This window comes from Phasianus colchicus, chromosome 7, assembly GCF_987193195.1.
Source record: "Phasianus colchicus chromosome 7, bPhaCol1.hap1.1, whole genome shotgun sequence".
In the NCBI taxonomy this organism is placed as follows: domain Eukaryota; kingdom Metazoa; phylum Chordata; class Aves; order Galliformes; family Phasianidae; genus Phasianus; species Phasianus colchicus.
Window position 1 is genome coordinate 18,496,816 of NC_143442.1, and position 22,369 is coordinate 18,519,184.

General features: G+C 35.5%; 1 protein-coding gene across 7 annotated transcripts in view; it reads right to left on the reverse strand.

Annotated features, from left to right (window-relative positions):
• LRP2 (LDL receptor related protein 2) overlaps positions 1 to 22,369 on the reverse strand; it is a 118,497-nt gene that overhangs the window by 2,279 nt on the left and 93,849 nt on the right. For 2 of the 7 annotated variants that reach the window (XM_090143974.1, XM_090143976.1), the window contains 22 exons: positions 21,907 to 22,035; positions 20,832 to 20,951; positions 20,171 to 20,287; positions 19,790 to 19,906; positions 19,133 to 19,270; positions 18,484 to 18,606; positions 17,420 to 17,548; positions 16,095 to 16,226; positions 15,074 to 15,205; positions 13,391 to 13,534; positions 12,567 to 12,732; positions 11,602 to 11,730; positions 10,585 to 10,805; positions 9,971 to 10,150; positions 9,069 to 9,188; positions 7,602 to 7,692; positions 6,997 to 7,064; positions 6,718 to 6,838; positions 4,892 to 5,021; positions 2,754 to 2,873; positions 2,555 to 2,662; positions 680 to 751 (listed from right to left, as the gene is read on the reverse strand). In XM_090143974.1, the coding sequence (XP_090000100.1) occupies positions 680 to 751; positions 2,555 to 2,662; positions 2,754 to 2,873; positions 4,892 to 5,021; positions 6,718 to 6,838; positions 6,997 to 7,064; positions 7,602 to 7,692; positions 9,069 to 9,188; positions 9,971 to 10,150; positions 10,585 to 10,805; positions 11,602 to 11,730; positions 12,567 to 12,732; positions 13,391 to 13,534; positions 15,074 to 15,205; positions 16,095 to 16,226; positions 17,420 to 17,548; positions 18,484 to 18,606; positions 19,133 to 19,270; positions 19,790 to 19,906; positions 20,171 to 20,287; positions 20,832 to 20,951; positions 21,907 to 22,035 (2,807 nt within the window). The remainder of the gene's footprint in view (positions 1 to 679; positions 752 to 2,554; positions 2,663 to 2,753; positions 2,874 to 4,891; positions 5,022 to 6,717; positions 6,839 to 6,996; positions 7,065 to 7,601; positions 7,693 to 9,068; positions 9,189 to 9,970; positions 10,151 to 10,584; positions 10,806 to 11,601; positions 11,731 to 12,566; positions 12,733 to 13,390; positions 13,535 to 15,073; positions 15,206 to 16,094; positions 16,227 to 17,419; positions 17,549 to 18,483; positions 18,607 to 19,132; positions 19,271 to 19,789; positions 19,907 to 20,170; positions 20,288 to 20,831; positions 20,952 to 21,906; positions 22,036 to 22,369) is intronic. The other 5 variants (XM_090143977.1, XM_031599518.2, XM_090143975.1 and 2 more) reach the window with 4 other exon arrangements.

Below are 22,369 nucleotides of genomic sequence, written 5' to 3' on the forward strand. Positions count from 1 at the left end.
TCTCCACAAAGGCAGCTAAGTTTCAGTCACATGACAGTGGGACTGAGGTTCTTATGGCACTTAGGCCCCTACTGAAATTCTTAACTATAAGATGAAAAACTGCTATTACTGGCTCAAGTCAGTAGAACTCAAAGGCTTCATAACACACCATGGGAGAATTCCTCCAGCACATATCAGGCAGCATAACATCTTAAAAGAAAGGTCTTCTCTTACTGCATGGATGGAAAAAAAACAGGACTTTCATGTAAGCAGGCTGCAGCACACAGACTACTGAATTTTTGTGCATGCTAAATGTAGGACTGAGAGGGCACTAGACACTTTCATACCAGTTGTAGAACAGCCTGCTTGACTCTGAGCTGTATGAGAATGCACCTGCAAGCAGAAACCAGCACATGGGATCCTGAAGCAGGAGTTCGTCACAGTGCTTAGGCTGGGAAAGCTGAGAGGTAAGCAATGCTGCTGTATAGCCTGAACTGAGTGTCTGCTGAGCACTTCATTCTGTGCAAAATTTGGTAATTTTTTCTCAAAACCATGTCAGATCCATCTTGACCTGGGCAGGAATTTATGTGCCAGTTCATTTAGCAGTAGAATTTGTCCATATCCTTTATCCACTAAAAGTAAAAACTCAGCCCAGCAGTGCATTAGCTGAAAAATAGCATAATACAATATTAAGCAATACCTCCGCGTATATTGGGTTTTCAAAATTAGTGTTTTGTTTCATTTTTCTCTTGAAGAAACTCCACTTTGATTCCTGAAATATACAAATTAATAGAGCTTTAGACATTTTTCTCACCATTTCTCAGCAAAATGCCAGCACAGCTGATGGATTTCACTGGGATTGACTGCTAACTTGGTAATTTCAGCTGGATGTTCTTACACTGCTATGTTGTAATTTTAATTAATTGCACTGCTTTAAATATTTTAATGCCTGCTCAAGTTTCAGTGTTTTCTGGACATCTTTAACATGACAAATCATAAACACAGGAGAAAAAGAGAATGATCTAGAACTCATCTTTTCCCTGCAGATGGGAGTGAGTCTTGTTTATCTTGTTTATCTGACTGCATCAGAGACTTGTCACAAAAACCACAAGAGGTCACAAACAAGTATCTGAAATGGTCATTTATATCACAATTCTATACTCAGCTTCTACTTTCTCACTAGACAACTGGCCTCAATATATTATCCAACAGACATTTCTAGCAAAGGAAAATAGATAAATTCAGTTTTTTTTATCATCAAATAATCAAAGTAAACTTTTTAGTCACGCTGTACCTTCACGTTCCAGGCTACCTCTTTAAATGCTATGTCATGTTATTCAAATGATCTCTCAATTAGACTTCTTTGTCCTTTATTATTGATTACGCTTCTCTACTTGAAAGAGCATCAAAACATCAAATAAAATGAGAGCTCCGTTTTATAAGGCATCTCCCTAGAAGAGCGTGCATTTGAAATACGATAAAATGTAGGAATGGAAACAAAATGGTCACATAATGTGTCCATTGTAACTCAACAGACACCAACAGATGAACTAAGCAAGGGATTCAGCTTTCTTCTCTGAAGGATAACTGGCATTATTCAAAATATTAGACCAGAAGACAAGACTAAGTTAATTCATTAACTATCATTCCATGCACACCCAAAAAAAAAGTTAAAGAGTCAAAAACTGTCTTGAAACAACACGAGAAATTACTGAAGGACATGAAATTACAATATCAGGTTGATGGAAATATCATTTCAAAGCTCAGAGGTGTTTTTTTAGTGCACAGCATGTAAAGAACATGAAAACAAGACACCATCAACTCATGCAGATGGATTTGAAAACATAAGAAATGTATCTTTCATGAATTATAAGTAATCTAGATGAGATAATAATTGGATTTTGATCACTAAAATGTCCTGTAAGAACAGAAAGAACAAATACTTTAAATATCATTTCTAGTAATTTTAAATATGGACAAAAATTAATAATAATATTTTCAAAATGATTACAATACACAATGAGTAAATGTCTTCAACTTTCAGTGCCAAAAAGAGCTGGGTTTTCTCCGTTTCAAACAAAAACGTACTTTTTCTTATGTTTTCTTTTGGTATGTTATAGAAAAAAAATATACCCTGCTGTTTCTGTTGAGGTACAGCATTCTAATATAACTCCCAAGTAAAATCTTAGTTATACTCATTTCTGCTGGGAAACAATGACAATTTGTAGCCTTACATTACAATTTTCTGACTAGTATCTGCCCTCAAAATGGAGCACAGCAGACAGTGAAAGAAAATCCTCCATTCCAGTCTTGGTATCTTGGTGAGCCAGTCTGGGTTTTTAATCTCAACAGATCCCCACTGTGTGCCCATGGCCATTCTACACTTGCATTCCTTTCCTTTCACTTACTTCTTGATCAGCTTGAAAGTAATTTAAATAGTTATTTGCCTTCCATACACTGCATATGCCAACTTGATGGCCCTACTTATATAGAACAGAAACTATATTGCAGTTTCCCTCACAATTCAGCTCTTCTGATTTCAAGCACAAAGAAAAAAAGACATCTGTAGAACTACCTGAGGTGTGTCTGTACTTGGAGGAGGTTCTTTTGGCCTAGCAGATACTGCAGAGGCATACACAGGATTTTCAAAATTTTTATTTTCCACACTACCAGCTCCTGTTACCTGGAGGAGAAAAAGGCAATTCAACTTTCTTCAAAGAAAAGGAGGTTGTAAGAAAAATGAAAAGTGAAAGGCAAGCCTAGGTTTCTCTTACCTGTGTTGGTTGAATGACTGTAACTTCACTGGTTGCACCAGCTCCACTATCTCTGGTTGCATACATTGGATTTTCAAATGTGATTGGCTGTTTCCCTGACTCTACTGCAAAGTTTTCATTCTTCAGAGGAAGAAAAAGAAAAAAAAGAAAGAAAGAAAAAAAAAAGCAATAACTCCAGCACAGTGAACATTTCCATACATCCACACACCCAGGAATGACTTCATAGTCCAATTTTTCATTTCAGAGAAAAATCCATGTTTACTTTCACACAGGGTTAGACAAAATCTAGCATCTATTGAAAATATAACATCAAGTTTACTATACACCTTTTTTTACTCTCTGACATAATAGCATAGACCACACTGTGTTTCAGCATTACTCCAATTTCTAGCTGAAAAAAAATATATACAGTTGACTAATAGAGTAATTTATGATGGAGAAAGATGACTTCCATAAATCACAACTTCAGTAGGGCGGAATTATCAAAAATAAATATTTCATTTTAGAGGCTTCAGACTGACAACCAAATTATCAAGCAGCATCTGAATTATAAAAGAATGGGATTAATTCATCTTACAAGTGTTTAGTATCACACAGGCATAGTCACCCAGGGGTAGCCAGTCAAGCACTAACAGCTAGAATGGTAACAAAAGCAGTACAAAATCCTACCCAGGCTCAGTTAACCTGCTACTTGTGACAGCCTTATCACAGGAATAACAGGGAACAGAATGAGAAGAGTACTTCAGCAAGTTCTTTAAACCTGCCTCATTTCCACAAGCAAATGCCCCACAGCAAAAAGTTTCACACCTGTGCTATCTTTTTACCTCACAACTGCCTCTCCTCTATCAATTTAGGCTAGCTTGGCTAAGAACAGTAACACTGAAAAACATTCCTCCAACATCCATTTATGCATAAGCGACGTTAAAAATTCAGAAAATATATCCTACAATTCTTTGCTGCCATAAATCAAACTCTTTGAATTCTTTTCCCGGTAAAGCATTATTTTTTATTTTATTTTTTGCAAGCTTGAATTATATAGAGTGCATGAATGGCACTTTAGAAATAGTTTGTAGCCAGACCTGGATATTACAAGCAATGTAAAAACTGCATCAGTTGGGCTTCAGTATATGTCAACATTAGGCTAGAAAATCGTAAAGTACCATGAAGCTTTTCCATACATGAAAAAGAAAATAAACAACTGATGTGATATTCAAGTCTAGAGCTATTTCCCTGTATTTACTGAAACATTCACATGGCTATTTCATTACAAAAGCTGCCTAAGTTCTAACAATCAGTGCGCTTCTTTGTCTGGAAAAAGGTCATATACACATATTATAAGCTTGTCTTCACTAGCTGTTTCATTACATTTTATTGTCAATTATGTTTAAAATTTAACATTAAAAATTGAGGGAGCTTCCAATGCAAACTTTGTAGCAAGCGCTTACTATTCAAACATGCTTGGGACTTGTTTAGTAGAAGGAAAAATCTTTTGGGCATTGTACATATTGTAGTAAACTGGGGAATATTTTCTCCCATAGGAAAACTATACAGAACAGGAAACACAAGGATGTGCTATTTCTCAGATATGCAAAACGGCATATGGATAAAATAAGAGTTACGCTCAATGATGTCCTCAAAACTTAAACCTGATTTGCTTGAACTCACTAAAATAAGAGACAGTCCAAGTATACAACTTGCTGTGCTAAGCAGTATATTCTGTGGTTAGTCCTGAGTTTCACCTCTGAGTTTTCCAACATACAATCGGAATTTGAAAATTACATAATTACCTGTTTTACAGAACATGGAGGTCCTCAAGAAATTCCTCCCTGCAATATTTTTATTTGTCTAATTCATTCACTGTATTCACTAAGAATAAGCTGAAATAGTAAAACAGGTAATTGACTTATTCCTACTGTATAAATCTTGAGAAATGGCAGTCACATTATTTAAAAGAACAGTCTGTTCTTGTTTTCAGTTTATAAAAATCTATTTCAGAAAATTATCTTTGTGTTCATTTTTCTTCTTGAGCACATCTGTCATCTCACTATGATTTTTACACGGAAGACTTCCCTCTGTCAGCTATAAATGACACTGAGAGGACACAACTGAATGATATATATTTCAGATCTAGATCTTACCATTTGCATTGCTCTGTCTATAGCAGAGTCTCCTTCAAAAACAGTACCTCCTATGTCCATGCTTACGTCTGCACCGGATCGGAAAGTTACCCCATTGCCATTTTCAGCTGATTTTACAAGACTGCTTAAGCTACAAAAAAAAAAAAAAAAAAAAAAAAAAAAAAGCAGAAAAGAAGCTTATAAAACAGTTTCTTTTAGTTATTCTTCTAACCATATTCATCACTTGGAATTTTTGCTGGCTATAAGCAAGCTAATGAGACCATTTATGTGCCTGCATTAGTTCAGCAGTTTTTCTAACCTGTTACCCCATTCAGAATGATCACACATCTTCACACGTGCCTATGTAGACACCAAACAGGCTCAAGAAGTTACATTTTGAACTACTTTTACTTCACTGTTCATTTACATACAAATGTATAAGTTAATTCAAAAGTTCTAATTAATAGAAACTGATAAAAAATGAAGCTGCAGTGGCACACAAATTTGTGGATATAATTCCAGATATCATGAAGATACCTACAGAACTATAAATGCAAATGTTCAATCTGCATATAGGTTTACAGGGCCACAAGAACACACTTGTTTGCATAAGAAATACTGGAAATGGAGCCAGTGTTCTGTGTGTATGCTATATTTTTAGGAACCAGCTAATACAATTTTTAAAAGCTTAAGCCTAGGACTCTCATACATGGATAAATCCTGAGTAACAGGTAACAGCTATAGCCTGAGTAAACTCTGCAGTTAACATATGCATTAATGAGGAACTTAACAATGGTTGCACAAGAGTATATTTGCAAGAGAAATGAAAACTATGAATCAAACCTCACAGACAAAAAAAACAACACAAAAACAACAAACAAACTCTCCATTTCACAAGGCCTCAGTTATATGAGAAGTATAGCTGAACAGTGATGTAGAAAATTTCCTTTCAACAAAGTAGGAAGCAGGGAATTTCACTGTGTAGTTTAAAGACACCTCACAAATCCTTCGTCCTACAGGGTTAATTTGCATGCAAATTTTGCCCCAATTTAACTACAGGAATTCATAAATAAATTTAACTTGTTCAGTATACTCAGTGCATTATATAGAACTGCACTGAAGAAGCAGTTGTAACTACATCTGCATTTCTCATTACAATAATGTTATCACTCTGATTTAAGAGTTAGTACTGTGAAACCTGTGCAAAGGTGTACCTTTATACCTTTAAAGACACTTAATTGGCTTAGAGCTAAATACAAATACATCTTTTTTGTCAAAATTTTTATTTGAAGCCATTACAAATCATTTTAGTTCATCTTCCTTCAATTTAAAACATCAAATATTTTTAAATTACATTTCACAAGGCTGGTTTTGGCTGCATACTGTGACTGTCAGGACAGCAAGAACCTACAAAATGCACAGATATCATATGCCCTGAAAACAAAGGTTCTCTGCAACTTCCTCCTGTGTTTTCAAACAGTCACAGAACTCCACCCATCAATGTTATAAAGATCTCTTTACCAGACAGAACTGTGTTTTTTGACACAATTTTATAGAAAATTAAAACATACGTAACTGTAACATTCTGCATTCTTTTGAACTGAAGTACTAGATCAAGTAAACAGACTTCTATATTGCTCCTTATTTAAACACTAATTCAGAATGTAGAAGAGCTTGATAACAGTTCTTTGTCCAGTGCTTGGAATAAAAAATACAATGAAGCTGCTACGAAACTGCTGTTGCCATATTCCAGCAAAGTAGGCACATGGCAAACAAACTAGATTTTTCAGAAATATTTGGGCACAAATATATTCTCACTGCTCAGTCATAAAGTTTTTGAAACATACCTTGGTAGTTTGGGAAGCGCTGGTAAAATGGAGCCTGTCCGTCTGTAGTTAAAGAAGCCTCCAACCGCTAACACTCCAATTATTATGATTAGTATGACTGTCAACAGCACTGCTACTGCTGCTATCGAAGACAGAAGAATAAGCAAACATTCAAGTAACAAAGCTGCACATACAAAAGAGCCCAGTGAACTATAAGCTTATCCTTCCACAGGTATCATTATGAGGTATTACACATTCCTTAACTCAAAACATTAAGTATAATGTATAATTGAAGCTTACTTGTTCCAGGAGGCACTCCCTTTGACAATCCTATTTCACAATAATCTCCAGTGTAGCCATAAGAGCATCTGAAAACATAAGTAGAACAGCTGACTTTTACTCGGTACAGAATCTCAGTTTCATTATTATATTCTTTAATATATATACACTTGTCATAAATTAACTCTGTGCTTAGTAATGTTTCACTGATTGTAAAGATAATATGTTTGCTTAGAATAAAAAGTGGAAATAAAAACTGCTGAGTCAGAGAACTACAGTTACTGAAGTCAAATGATTTAGTTTCATTGGAACATTGGTGGCACCTAGTGGCTGTTTCAAGCTGTATTTACAGAGCCTTACTTCGCCATTAACATTTTTTGGCATAACTTTTACTAGCCTTCATAGCAGTTTGCCTTTCTGATGTTTTTCCCAAACAGATGCAATTTTACATTGCTTGTTTACTGATATTTTTACAGTTACATGTTTTTCTGTGATTGTTAGAAATATGCTATTGCCAAAGCATGATATTTACTGAAGCAGTTCCAACACATTTAAAAGCTTTGAATTGATTGTGCATGACTAAATGAACAAAATCTGACCCTAAACTACCATAACAACCTACTCACTTGCATTTTGGAAGACCACTTTCATCTATATAGCATGTTCCTCCATACATGCACCTGCACGCTGGTGGCATTGTGGGTGGGGATTCAATAGCTGCAAAAATTGAAAGCCAGTTGTGTTATCAGAACACCTTCAGCAAAATAAGTAATACCATAAGGCACTTTATTTATACAGAACTTACGTATACGAACTTTCAGGATACTTTTCAGCAGCTTTGTTTGTTTTTTTTTTGTTTTATTTTTTTTTTCTTCTCCCAAATATATTTATTTTAATTGAAGCAAAAACTGTTATCAGAAAATAAGGGCTGATTCAATAGAGGTGCACAGAAGCAACTCAAAAGTTGTATGTGCTATTGCTTTTGTTTGCTGGATCTATGCAGACCCACTATCCTTCAAGGCTCTCTATTCAGAAAATTGCAATACTTCACCTCCTCTGCAAAGCCTATGATCCAAGAAGCTGGAAGTTATACAGAGAGAGCTAGCAACCTGCTGTGTATTTAAAACCCGTGGATGGAAGCACATTCACAGCAACTAACAGCAAATGCAATCAACAGTGTTACTTTTTTTTAATCTGAAGGTGCATCGTATACTTTCATTCACTATTACATCAACTTACTAGCTCTTCTCTGCAGCTTGCACTTTGTGGCAACAAAATAGCATCACTCATTATTAAGAAAATGCAAGTAAGAGGAAAGGCCGTGTAAAAGCAAAAAGAAAATAATTCAGAGAATGAGAAAAGATCCCAGATGTAACGTTATAAGCTTAACTGATCGGAGAGATGTTGCAAGGACAAGGATATTTTGACTACTGTTTGCACCACTGTAAGGTAAGAGTGCTAAAGAAACAGAAATCCTGCAGCAGGATGCTTTCTTTTCGGGAAAGGCAGAGTAATTTTAATTTCACTTTATTGATGCTTTTGGATGTGCTATGGGGGCTCTGCTGCTCTGTAACCACCAAGCACTAACCTGCAGTGCTTAAAAGGCTGTCCAGTATACGATTATCTGTAAGTTATCTCTGATCATTCTGTGAGTCCTGTAAGCTTTGTTTCCAGTGTCTAACATACTCTATTATACTGATCATGCAATAACTTTGTACAGAATTATAAACACAAGTCATTTTATTTAATCATAGTTTGCCAGAAATTCTCTAGTTCTGAAACCAATGCATTTGTATTGATATGTAATTTAAAACTGACACACGTATTTTTAAATTTTTAAAATATTTAGAAACTGTGAGCAATTTTGCAGCTAAGTCTGGACTGGACATTTGAGTGGTATTTCTATATCTATTTCACAAGTCACAGACAGAGTATACATGAAGTATACTAGCTGACCACAAAACACAGTCGAGAATATAAGCCATATTTCCTGACTTAAAAACATCTACTCAGTCATATCATCCCTCTAAATTTCTAATTCAGTAATGCAAAACTTCCTTTGCTTTTATTTTTAGTTTCACAAATTATTTTACCCGCATCACACTCTGTGCTGCTGCCTTCTACGAACCGAGTCCCTTGAGGACAAGCACAGGTGTATCCTCCTGGTCTCAACAAGCAGAGATGGCTGCAGACATCTTTACAAGGATTAGGCACTGAAAGATAAAAAATGTGGAAGAGGCAGCTGAAGAAAACTTCAACAGCTCACGCATATCTCAGTTATTGAAATAAAGCATAGTTAGTAGTATATCATCAATATCACATACCAGAAATCAAAACAAGTCTAAATCCAGGTGTTTTTTTTTTTTTTTTGGTTTGGTTTTTTTTGTTTGTTTTGTTTTTTTTTTTAGAACTGATGCCCAAAACACTGCATTTCTACCAAAGCCTTCTGTCTGCCTTTTCTTACATTCTTTCTAAGTAAGAGATCACGGTTGCTGGAATCCAGTACAGAAGTGAAGAAACAGAACATTTCTGAGCAACAGGAAGCCTTTTGTTTCTAAAAGCTGAAACATCTTTTATCTTTTAAGAGGTGCATGCTGGATGTTCTTCTGGATATCTCTCCCCTGTGATTATTGCAGACATGTCATAGTTTAAACGTCCCCCTAAGGGCAATAGTAAGTGGCCAATACTTGTATATTACAGAGATAAATTCATATTGTTGAGTGTCATATCAAACAGTTCCAAGATAGAGGTAAGAAGGGAAAGGACGTGGCCATGATCTATCACTAATATACTCTGAATTGCAGTGTATGCTATTCTACTGCTGATTTCATTTTATGTAGAAAATACTTACCAGACTCCCATTTTTTTTGTTTTCAGAAATAAAATCACAAGCTGATTGATATGTTATCAGAAGGTTACTAAGCTCTTAGAAAACAACAATACTAACTTCAATCTCACAGAAATGAATGGCTTATCCAGGATGTCGATTACCTACCTGACTGATTGTATCTATGCTGGTGATAGATGCGCACTTGAGTAAGCCATGGATTTACAGTCAGAACTTTTACTTTTTCTCCATTTCCGAATTTATCTTTTTTCCAGACTTCTCCTCGTTCTTTAGCTATCCAATATAAATGGCCTTCAAAGACATCAAGGCTGTATGGACTGCCTACTTCTCAAAAGAACCAAACAGTACACTGTCAGCAAGCATATCTCTAGCAAAAACAATACAACTGCTATTATTCAACTAAACACGTCATTTAGTCTTTTCACTTCGAGACATTCATAGCAGAAGATAAATATCATTACATGACTGACCACCTCATAACACCGGTTTCTGCAAACTGCTTAATAATATACCTTAAAAGAGCAAGAAACTCATTTTCTATATTGTCCCTAAGTTGGTCATGTACTCTCAGGGAATCTGGTTTCCAGGTACTGTGAACTTTGAACCTGTTATGCTACATATCCCTGTATAATGGAGGTGAAAATGCTACCTGGACTTGTTCTTTGAAATGCTCTTGAAAATCTAGCTCACATGTGCGAACTAAGTGCTTATTAAGCACACATCTTGGTTACTATTGCATGAGTTCCACAATAAATTCTTACCTCCATGTAATACTATGGTTCTGTCTGTCCCGTCATGTCTCATAGATTCAATAATATTTTCTTTGGAATCACTCCAATAGATCCTATCATTGTTCAAATAATCAATAGAAAGACCTGTTGGCCAGCCAAGGTCTTCAGAGACCAAAGTTTGTCTTTGTTGTCCATCCATCCAGGCACATTCAATCTTGGGCTGCCTTCCCCAGTCAGTCCAGTACATGAGCCTGAAAGAACACAACCAGAATTCAGTATAGTACAGAATTTGCCACAGCCATACAACAGAGTTTAAATGAACAGGTCAGTCATGAAATATAAAGCTGCTCAGCAGCAGCCTATGTTTTGCAGCTGCGATTAGTAAAGTCACACCAAGTTCATAGAATAAGCATGTCACAAGTGCAGAAGATAAAGATGTTTGCATCTCATGTCCTGATTTGGAGAGAAGTGGTTTCAGTGACAATTTCTCATTCTCAATTGAAGAAAAATGAGTGAATATTTAAGCACTCATCAGTCGATGTAAAGCTACAGAGTCTAAATGACTTCAAGGAAATGTGCTGCTTTACTCCAGCTTAGAAGCACACAGCACAATGTTCTGCAATCCATCATCAAATACGAAATGCACTGCTGCTTAACATACCAGTGCATTTACATTGTTTTTCACTGACAGATGATATTTCTCTGCTTGAAGTTAGTAAAAAGAGAAAAAAAATTTCCCTATGTCAGCAGTAACACAGAAATTTATACAGAAATGTGGTGAGCACATAGCATTATAAAAAGGAAATTTTTATTTGACCTACCTGCTGTTATCACCAGTGCAAGTAACTGTATGAAATGTAATCCTAAAATGTATTTCCATGGATATAAATTTCATAACATTAATAAAAAGAAAAACCTGAATTTAATCAGGAAAATATACCCTTAAGGCTTTCCTATAAAGTTTATCATTGAGATTTTTCATGGGTTTTTTGGATTTTTAATTGGGTGATATTGAAAATAATTCTGAGAAGTCCTGTAGTAACTTACCCACGTTTTGGATTGACAGCAATAGCTGCTGGTTGATCCAGTAGAGAAAAAATAAGCCATTTTCTGTACCGTCCATCTAATTTTGCCACCTCTATTCGATTGGTCCCTGCATCAGTCCAGTAAAGATGTCTAAAATACAGAAATCGAAACATTTCAAAAGTAAATGGCTTATACTTGAGAGAGGAATAATTAAAAAATTTTAAAGCTACATCAAAATCAAACGACATCAGTAAAATGAAACTGTATGGATTACATCTGAAAATTTTCACCATCAACATGAACTTTCTGACAACATCAACATCAGAGTTAAACTTAAAAAGTTATGCCCAACTTTCTTTCAATTTTTCTCCAAGGGAGAAAAAAAAATGAGGAGTGATCTCATCATTTCTAAAATTAAGTAAAAAAAAAAAAAAAAATTGCCATATTTTAGCCTGAGGAAAAATCACAACCAAAAGAGCATGGAAAAAACCATCTTTCTTTCAGGCACAATTACAGAAACATAATCATTTTCTGAGAACATGTGTATAATCATCAGACTTCAGCATTGCTTTGGGACTAGCTCAGATAGCACAAGGGCAGTAAGAAATGAGAAAAGTAACTCTATTACAGATTGGGAAGATCTCCTTTCAACAGCAGTGAAAACTTGTTTTCAAGTTTACCTGAGTCCTCAAAGAAGATTTCATCTCTCACAAAGGGTAGCATATTATCACTAACTGACACACAACTGATCTGCCACTTGTGGAACAATGCAAGTTTCGTCTGAGTGCCATCCTCAAAATGTATTTGATCTATTAACCTGCTGTTTGGGCAAGGCAAGCTTATTATATGCCTTTGGACTACCTTCAAACCAAATATTTTGAAGCAGAGAGAATTCATAAGGAAAATAAAAAGTGAATTTTGCACTTCCTGTCAGATCTTTGACATAGTAAGCGTACAACATTTTATTAGCTTTTCAGTACACTCACCTTCCAACCCAGTCAACAGCTAAGCCATCAGGATTAACTATGTATCTGAGATTCAAGTCAACTTCTTTTGTAGGATTGTTGCTACTGCTGTCAAAGGTGGGCAGATAAGCACGTTTGATGGCTCCAAACTGAGAACCCTGTGCCAGAATGCTGAAGTATACAACACCTTAACAAAACAACAAAAAAAAGATATGTTTTAACGTCCAGTTATTCCAAATTTTTTGAAAATTCTTTTTTTCAGAGGCTCTTATGTTAAGATACTATTTTCAATTTTTTATTCATAAGAAGGCAGAGTTTTTTGTTCAACTAAACCACATACATTCTGGTAGTGGTCAAACTGTTATCATAGTTGATATGCACACCTAAAACCATCTTGATGTAGATTATAAAGAAATGCATATCACAGTTTTCAAGAGTACAGGACCTTAACTTTGAACCTTATGCAAAGGATACTGAGTAGTTCAGTTCAGTTTTCACAGGACTTGAATCAGGTTTGGGGACCAACAGAAGCCCCAGAAGAAAGGGGCTTGTTCATAGCAATCTTCTACTAATGCATAATTGTAAAAAGCAACAATTCCACAGCTGAATTCATACCAAAACAAAATAGAACAAAAATTATATAAGATCAAAGTAAAGCATTAAAAGGAACTACACTGATGTTGAAGAACAAGTAGAGGGGATGAGCATATTCAAACAAGATCTGTCCAATTAGTTAATCTAGTTTGATTTTGATTTCCAACATAAATTATATACCTATGAACAGAAACGTGTCTTTTTCAACTAGCCACTGCATGGCTGAGTACTAATTTTCTACACATACTCACTCAGGCCTATCCCTTCGGGGTCCCAATCATAATCCAGAGCTTGGATGCGCTCCTGGTTATCAATATAGTCAGAGTACTGTTCTGAAGAGATATTGTATCTTCGAATGCGCACATTATCTGGCAGCAGCAATAATGGAGGATTACCTAGACAAATGATAATTATTTTTTTAATATATTTTTATTAATTAGATGACAATTAATTTTTCTTATATGCATTTATTTTTAGGGAAAAAAAAGAATGAAATTCACAGTCAAAATTGAACTGCAGTTTTTAACAATTTGTCTGAATAAGAAAGTAGAAGGGACACAGTTCCGCTTCTAAAGCTTCAGAGCTTTCAAATTACTTGGCTTTGCAAAATTTATTAAAAATTCTGGACATAGTTACCACTGAGCAGAGTATTACCCTTTTCACCACAGACTTTGCACAGCCATAATTACTAAGGAAGAAGTCCTTACAAATTGTTAAACATCACAAGATTGGCATGTCTGAGATGTGACTTCATATCTCAAAAGTGAAGTGCAGGTATACACCATACAGCTCAGATATCACCATCCCACAGCATGGGGAACAATTTTGTTAACTATTAATAAATTGTCAATAACTTGAGTTAGCAAGTTATTGCCTTAGTTCTTCTATTTGATTCAGAAGAATACTCTCCTATGTGGCCACAGGTTAATTTGGATTTAGCTTCAATACTCCACAGGGGGTATGAGTCCCACCTGGCTCACTTTGTTCGTGAGGGGTTCGTACAGCCCATTTTTTAATGACAGTGTCCAGCTGGGAGTCATGGACTTGGATCCTAGACCTTAATCTGGAAAATTCCTCCTACATTAATCACATCTACATAGTATCATACATAATCACATAGTAGAACTTCAGGCACAAGTGGTTTCATGATGTTATTAGCTACAATCATATTATCTTCTGTCACTGAGCCCTGAAAATTTCTAGATGTGTCAGATTGTCTAGATGCTTCTTCCTAGAGAAAAGGTATTTCAAGAACTATATTTCAGATACTAGCACATACAGAGGCTATCAAGCAAAAAAACATATCATAGAATCATAGAATGGACTGGGTTGGAAAAGACCTCAAAAATCATCTAGTTTCAACCCCCCTCCCATGGGCACGGTAGCCAACCACTAGACCAGGTTGCCCACAGCCACATCCAGCCTGGCCTTGAATGCATCCAAAGATGGGACATCCACAACCTCTCTGGGCAACCTGTTGCAGTTTGTCACCACCCTCTGAGTGAAAAACTTCCTCCTAATACCTTACCTAAACCTCGCCTGTCTTAGTTTAAAACCATTCCCCCTTGTCCTATCACTATCCACTCATGTAAACAGTCATTCCCTCTCCTGCTTATACATTCCCTTCAGGCACTGGAAGGCCACAATGAAGTCTCCCTGGAGCCTTCTCTTCTCCAAGCTAAAAAAGCCCAGTTCCCTCACCCTTTCTTCATAGAAGAGGTCATCCTCTACGTCCGCTATATGCTATACTATAATAATTATCTAAATACAAAATTGTTTCAGTATTTTATGCAATACTATTGTGCTATCAGTTTTTTCTTTTTTTTCCCAAACAGCTCTGTACTACTGCTCTATTATTATTATCTTCTGCTCCAACTCTCTATCTGTTCTTGCTCTTTACTGGTAGCAATCAGTCTTGCTGTTGCTTAACATACCATTAGCTGCACACTGTTTCCCTTGCTGATCACCTACAGACTTGAAGCCATCTGCACAAAAACATTCATAGCTTCCTTTGGAATTTCTGCAGTCCTGGGTGCACGTTCCAAAGATCTCACATTCATTGATATCTGTAAGAGAAGGTATACGGAGTTTAATCTCTTTCTTCCACAACTTGGTCATCTTTACCCTATGATGCTGTGGTATAGCCTTTCCGCATATGCTCTAAAAGATCAATGGCCTAATAAATGATATTTAACATCAATATCAGTTTCTAAAAGAACTCCAGCTCCTGCTTATCAGATTACTTTTCAGAGACACATTTTTGATCACATATTTTTCTGTTAAATCTGCCTCATCTCTTGTCTTTCTTTGGTGAACTACAATGAGATGCAAAACCTTGTAGAAATGATGAAGCAAAAAGACTTCAGCCCTAAGAAACTGTATCAGTAGGAAGGATCAAGAATGGCCCTGTACCATATTTAATAAAACTATAAAAAACGTCCATTAGATCTGGGATCAACAAACAGAAGGAATCACATCAGAACATACTGAAATGGTAAACATTAAGGTACTATGTTGCATGACCACCAACAACAGCCTTTGGGTAAACTCCTCACAATATTTTATCTACATATAATCAAGGCGAAAAAACAGCACAAGTCTTTACTGAGAACAGTACAAAATGAGAATCGTAGCCTCCACTAAGTTTTCTTTCAGAAAGGAAAAATAAAAGCAAATTTCTGTTCCTCAGTCTGCAAAAATACAACTAAATGTATACAAGAAAAGCAAAAACATGTACCTATAAAATAAAAATAAAAGACTAGAACAAATCTGAAGTGTGGAACAAGTCTTTGTTGAATGATCTGCATGTTAGCAAACATGATTAAGCAGCAAAATGGTTTAAGAAGCATCTGGTAAACGTATAAACATCCTGTTATAATGCAAGAATAAGTATCAATGAAGTGATAGGTCACTGAACACTTATGAGGGAGAAGATGTTTAGAAAACTGAAAATACCATCACAGGAGTTTCGGTTATTTTCACTGGCCTTGTAACCTGGCCTACAAGAACAGATAAAGCCTCCTTCACTCAAGTTGGTACAGTTATGTTCACAGATATTTTCCGCACAAGTTCGTTCTGTTCCAGGATCTGAAAATAACAAATTAGACATTTATAACCAAAAAAATTGAAGTGATAAGGAAGTCATAATTTTGATTGTTGTCTATATCAGAGCTATTTTCAATGACAGTATTATTTTTCTAAGCAAAATCCAATGAATGTGAACACCTTATCTCTAAGGCATAAATAACTTACAGCCCACAGTAAGCACCAGTCAAGAGTCAACTAAGAATAGTTTCACCTGTAGAAGCAGGTGATCAGGGTCAGGATAATAGCCATAATCAACCATGCTCAGCTCCTCAAAAGTATCTGCAACAACTGCAGAATCTATTTAACAAACTTGACTAACTCCTAGCTTGGCCAATTTGCCTCCTTCTTATCTATTCTTTCCTTGTCATCTAAGCAAAAAGTGTTCTTAATTGCTACCATACATGGCGCAGACTGCTTGTTCACCCAGTACCTCATTTAAAGCCTTCTGAAGTCAATAAAAGTCATTGCATAAAATGTACTACCCTTTGAGACGTGCCTATATTGGAAAAGACAAGTGAAGTATGATAATCTATGACAGATAGAAGATTGTATTCTTCTCAGAGTACATACAGAATTGATTTTTACGTACTTCACATATATACAAAGTTCTTTCATATTCATTGTATGTACGTAGGAAAGAAGTACATGTTTATTGACAGAGCATAAGAAAAGATACTAAGACGTTATATTAAGCTTATTATCTCACTTACAACATACATACACATCCCAGTGCTAATTTAAACATCTCAATTCAATATATGTGTAGAAACACACAAAAAGCTTTTCTCTCAACATCTCAGGTTTTTGATGTTGGGAAGGTTACAAATGTTAACACCTGACCTGCATTTGCACCTATTTACAAATGTAGAATGCTGAATGTCAGGAGATGTCTTTGATTTTCACTGTTTCACATTATTTCTGTATTTTTATATTATCATCAATCATCATTGCACTAGGTTATATTACCTAAAGACAACTGGGAACGTATGTGAAACAGAGAAATCAGCACTGAATTTCTTAAGGCTTTCCCTCAGAGAAGTTAAAAAAAATGATATTGCCATGGCTAATCAGATTAAACCCCTCACAGGCTAATTCAACATTAATACTTCCTAGTATTCTATCCAAGAAACATGTACTAATCCTGAAATGTTTATTTTAATAGCACTGAAATTTTGTGTTCTATTATTACTTACTGCAACCCATTTCATCAAAATGGTCTCCACAGTCATCATAATTGTCACAGACATAATGTAGAGGAATACAATTTCCATTACTACACTTGAATTCTTCAGTTGTACAAGGTCTTGGAGTTGGTTCTCTACCTACAGTTGAAAAGGTAAGCAGTCTTGTATCACAAGTTCAGTTACATAGTACCAACAGACAGCACTATTACACATTTTAATGAGGAAGGCTGATGCAATCTGGTAAAATAATGACTAAACACTGAAAGTCTGTAGTACAGCTAACCAGGGCCTCCTGACCTCTAATCACACCTCAGTGAACTGAAAGATGCCCTTTATCTTATGAAGGCAGAAGGTAGATTCTTCCTGTTAATAGCTAATTTATTTTTTTTTAATAGTGCAAACCTATTAAATACCCTTTAACTCTTTATACACCTACTACAGACTTCAAGAGGTTGAGATATTAGTAAACTATTAACTTGACTATTAACTATTGCACAATACCAATAACAAGTAAGCTGGCTTATTTTGGTTGCTCAGTAAACAACAAAAAACATGATTACACTTCACAATACAAAAATCAGCACAGTCAATATGAATTACATAGTACATCTGAGGGCAAAACCCTACTGAACATTAACAGATCCTCTGCAGGATTAGGCCTTAAATATCAAAATTTACTGTTTATATAAGTGTGCTATAAATTCAGAAGTACCCACTTATCTATTTAAAGAACTCTCATCTATCCATCACATTCTTATCTTATAATACAACCAAACTTTTTCTTATTTTAAGAGGACTTTACCGTAAATAAATTTAGGTAAAGTTCATAATAAAATTTTATTTCAAAAACCATACTCTGTACTTATAAGGCAAACAATTGTTTATTTTTGCAACTTATATGGAGAGCTGTGAACACAGTACCAATAATAATAGTTCAAATTATTTCATATTAAAGAACCGGTTTTCATATACTTATGCTTGGTTTTGACATTTCTGAAGGTCTTCAGCACTATTAAAATACACCACAATTACTGAATTTCCTATTTGCTGCTAAATTCTCTGTATGTACATACAGTGTTCCTCCTTCTCATCACTTCCATCTCCACAGTCATCCTCCTGGTTGCACAGCTCATGACTATATATACAGCGATTGTTTTCACATCGGAAACGGAATGGAGATTCACAAGCAATATCCACTGAAAAGAAGAGATCAAGTCGTCACACAGACAACTCCATGACACTGAGTCACAAGCTATCCTGATCAGTCTTAACCTGTAACACTGAAACATTTCCTATAGTTTAAAATGCATTATGGCACATTCAAAAGAACATTTTCTCTACATTTTGGTGATTATGTCAGGGCACTACATATTTTTTTTTGTCAGAAGACAGTACATGATCTTTGGCCAAAAGGATATCCTATGACTATGTATAACACTGAGGTTGCTAGATTTGTTTAAGCAAGCTGATAGAAAACTCACCATGCTAATCAAGCTGTCATCCATATTTAGAAAAATGTTTTGACTCTTTACAGTTTTGAAGACTCACCTTTGAGAATATACATTACCTGAATTATAACTTCAAAGGCAAACTTATGCATTTATTTTAACTATCCCACTTGAAAATATAAAGTACCATCCTTACTCTTTGATACAGTCCTCCAGTTGTAATTACATGTTTTATTCTACATTTTTACATTTTGATATCAATTTTCTCTCTTACAGCAAAGGTGAAGTTCTTCATCAGAGTCATCGCCACAGTCATTATCACCATCACATTTCCAGTATGGCTGGATACAGACATGGTTTTTACATTCAAACATCATGGGTGGACAGTATGTACCATTAGGATACCGTGTTGCTGAAAAATATAAAATTATGACATTACTATTAACTGTTGTAATACAAACACTAGGGTATTTCTTCACTGCAGATCAATAGATAGAAGGAATCAATAGATAGAAGGAATCAATAGATAGAAGGAATCAATAGATAGAAGCTATCCACTCCTTTGAGCATTATAAAATCCCATTCCATTACAAAACCTTGTCAGAATGCAGGTTAACTGGAAACAGTGGACCTTGCAGTGTAAGTGGGTACTCAAGAATTTTAATTCAATCAGGTATACCTTCTGCTGAACCTGGTAAACATACTGATTTCCTAGCGTTACAACTGTGCTTACAATTAATGTAAGATAAGGCAACCTACTAATATATTAAAAAGCTAATTCAGAACATTATTCTCCTCAACTTCTACTGACACCACCTGCTACTGCAGAATTCAGGACCTCTAAGGAGTAACCTCATGTAAAGAGAAAGTAAAGTGCATCTCTTTCTGGAATTAAGCTCAATGATCACCAATTGCAAAACTTGAAACTCACGACAAGTTATTTCATCAGAGAAATCAAGGCAGTCCGCATTTCCATCACATCTGAAGCGCTCTGCAACACAGTGCCCACTATTACACTGGAAATAACCTGGGTGGCAGGTCCTCAGCTCTGAAAAGATTAAGAAGTAACTGTTGAAATATCTCTTCATTCAAATCCTATTAAGTGTTCAGCTTTAGAGAACATTCTACAGAAGAGTGCAACATCCCAGACCACTAAAACTGTGATAACTGCAACTTTTGGTGAAACAACTAAAGTGACATGGTCAATGTTACTCCATTAAAGATGCTTCCAATAAAATAACATTTTGCAGAAAACTTACTAATTTAGAAACAAAGTGTGAACATGTAAGAGGCAGCATCCAGAAATACCCACCACAGTCGCGTTCATCTGAATTGTCTTCACAGTCATCATCATGATCACAGACCCAGCGGGAAGGAATGCAGCGCAAATTGTCACAACGGTATTCACTTTCTGTGCATTCACGAGGACCTTCATTTAAAATGAAAGTACAAACTTATAAATTTTCCCAGTTGTGGATTTAAATATCCATACCTGCCTTACTAAATCAGACAAAAGCAGTACTAGCTGATGATATAATATAAACAAAAACTGAATAATATTATAACCTCTTTTCCTCATACTCTTTGCATTTTATTCCTCATTGCATAGGAAAAAAAATTATCACAATCTTAGACAGGAGTAACTTGTATTTTAAATCAGGAAAAACTAATCAAGGTTAACTCCTTACAAAACTATATGCTCCTACATTTGCACATAGGGCAGAATTCAAATGTCATTTCCGAGCAGACAATGGGAATTTATCTTATAGCGATTACTAGATCTACTAGTTTTCTTTATTGGTCAAAAATGCTTCAAGATGTCATTGTTATTGTTCAGCAAAGAAAATACAAGACTATGAAGTAAAACCACCGAGTGATTGCAACTGAGATCTGTCTGCTACATTTTCATAAGAAACAAAGGGCTAGTTAAGTCAAAAGCTAGACTATATTGTTATAGCCAAAAAAGAACTCACTGCAGTTGTGCTCATCAGACTGATCTCCACAGTCATTATCTCCATCACACTTCCAGCGCAGTGGGATACACCGATGATTGTCACAACGGAAATCTCCAGAAGGACTGCAAGTCATCTCCTCTGCAGCATAAACCGTTTGCCAACAAAACATGAGACCAGCACATATTAGTATAATTTTTGGATGAGATGAAAAGCACCAAAGATAATGGAAATAGATAAAGGCACTTGTGTCAAAAATTGGGCCAAATGACAAGAGTGATTAAGAAACAGCTGAAGTAACTATATAGAAGAGAAACAAAAAAATAAATGCTATATAATGCTATCAAAGGAAAAGAAAGAATGATTGCTCCTTACAGTGCCACTATCCAGTATGAGGGATTCTAATAAATCTGGCTCTCTATCCTGCTTTTAAAGGAGCAACTCTATCCATGAAAGAGTAACTTACTACATTAACACCTACTAAAATGTATGGATTGTATTAGTATACTAATAAAGAGCCCAAGGAAAAGCATTTCTGAATGAAGGAGCATGTTTTGTGGTGACATGCTTTTTTACAATTAATTCTACAAGCAGAGAATAACAATTGCAAAGTCATCATAGAATGCTATAATTTCAAGTCTTTTCTGGTCTTGATATAGAGATCTGATTTCCTAATAAATTTTGTTTGAGAGCTTATGAGAGGTTTCAATATAAATGTAAGAGTCTGGGAAAGTATCATTATACTTCCAATGCTAATGGTTTCCAGAGTACAGTAGTTACATAAATGTAGAACACACTGACACTTTTAACAGTCTATAATAGCTGAGCTCAAGTAAAAATATTTTCTGTTTCATTTGATGACATGTAAGTCAAAATAATATAATCCTTCAGAGCTCGTAAATACATGAGCTGCACAATGAATCACTGCACACAGAAGTTTTCCTCAAGACATGTAACTACCAGTGTAATTAGATGATATTAAAAAAAATTTTTAAAAAATCAGATTCATTATTACTGAAGAGATTTTCAGAAACTCAAATTGGAGAAATCTTTTTGGCACAAATTATGTTGAATGTATCTTCTTTTCCAGACATACCACAGCCTTGTTCATCACTGTTGTCTCTGCAGTCATTATTCCCATTGCACACTGCCCACAGCGGTATACAACGGTAGCTGGTTCTACAGCTGAATTGTGTGTGGTTGTCACAACGATAAGCAGGGCCCACTGCAACACAAGAAGAAGTTGTTAGCCAGAAAACTGATCTTGCTATTCTGCCTAATACAATTGGCATTTAGCCAATACTTTCTACTACTGGACTTGCCATGACATATATTTTGTCTCTCCATAAAAAGCATGATATATATCACATTCCAAAGTGGAGCAAGGTAGAAACTGGTGAACTAGCATTTGCTGTTTCTATACAGGCAATAGATCATGTAGGTACGTAATATTTTGTAAAAAAGGTTTTTAAGGACCAAGCAAATGACACTGCTAACATGAAGGAGGTCAGTGTGAGATACTGTCAGTTCTTGGTAAGCAAGTTAGCATAATTAAGCAT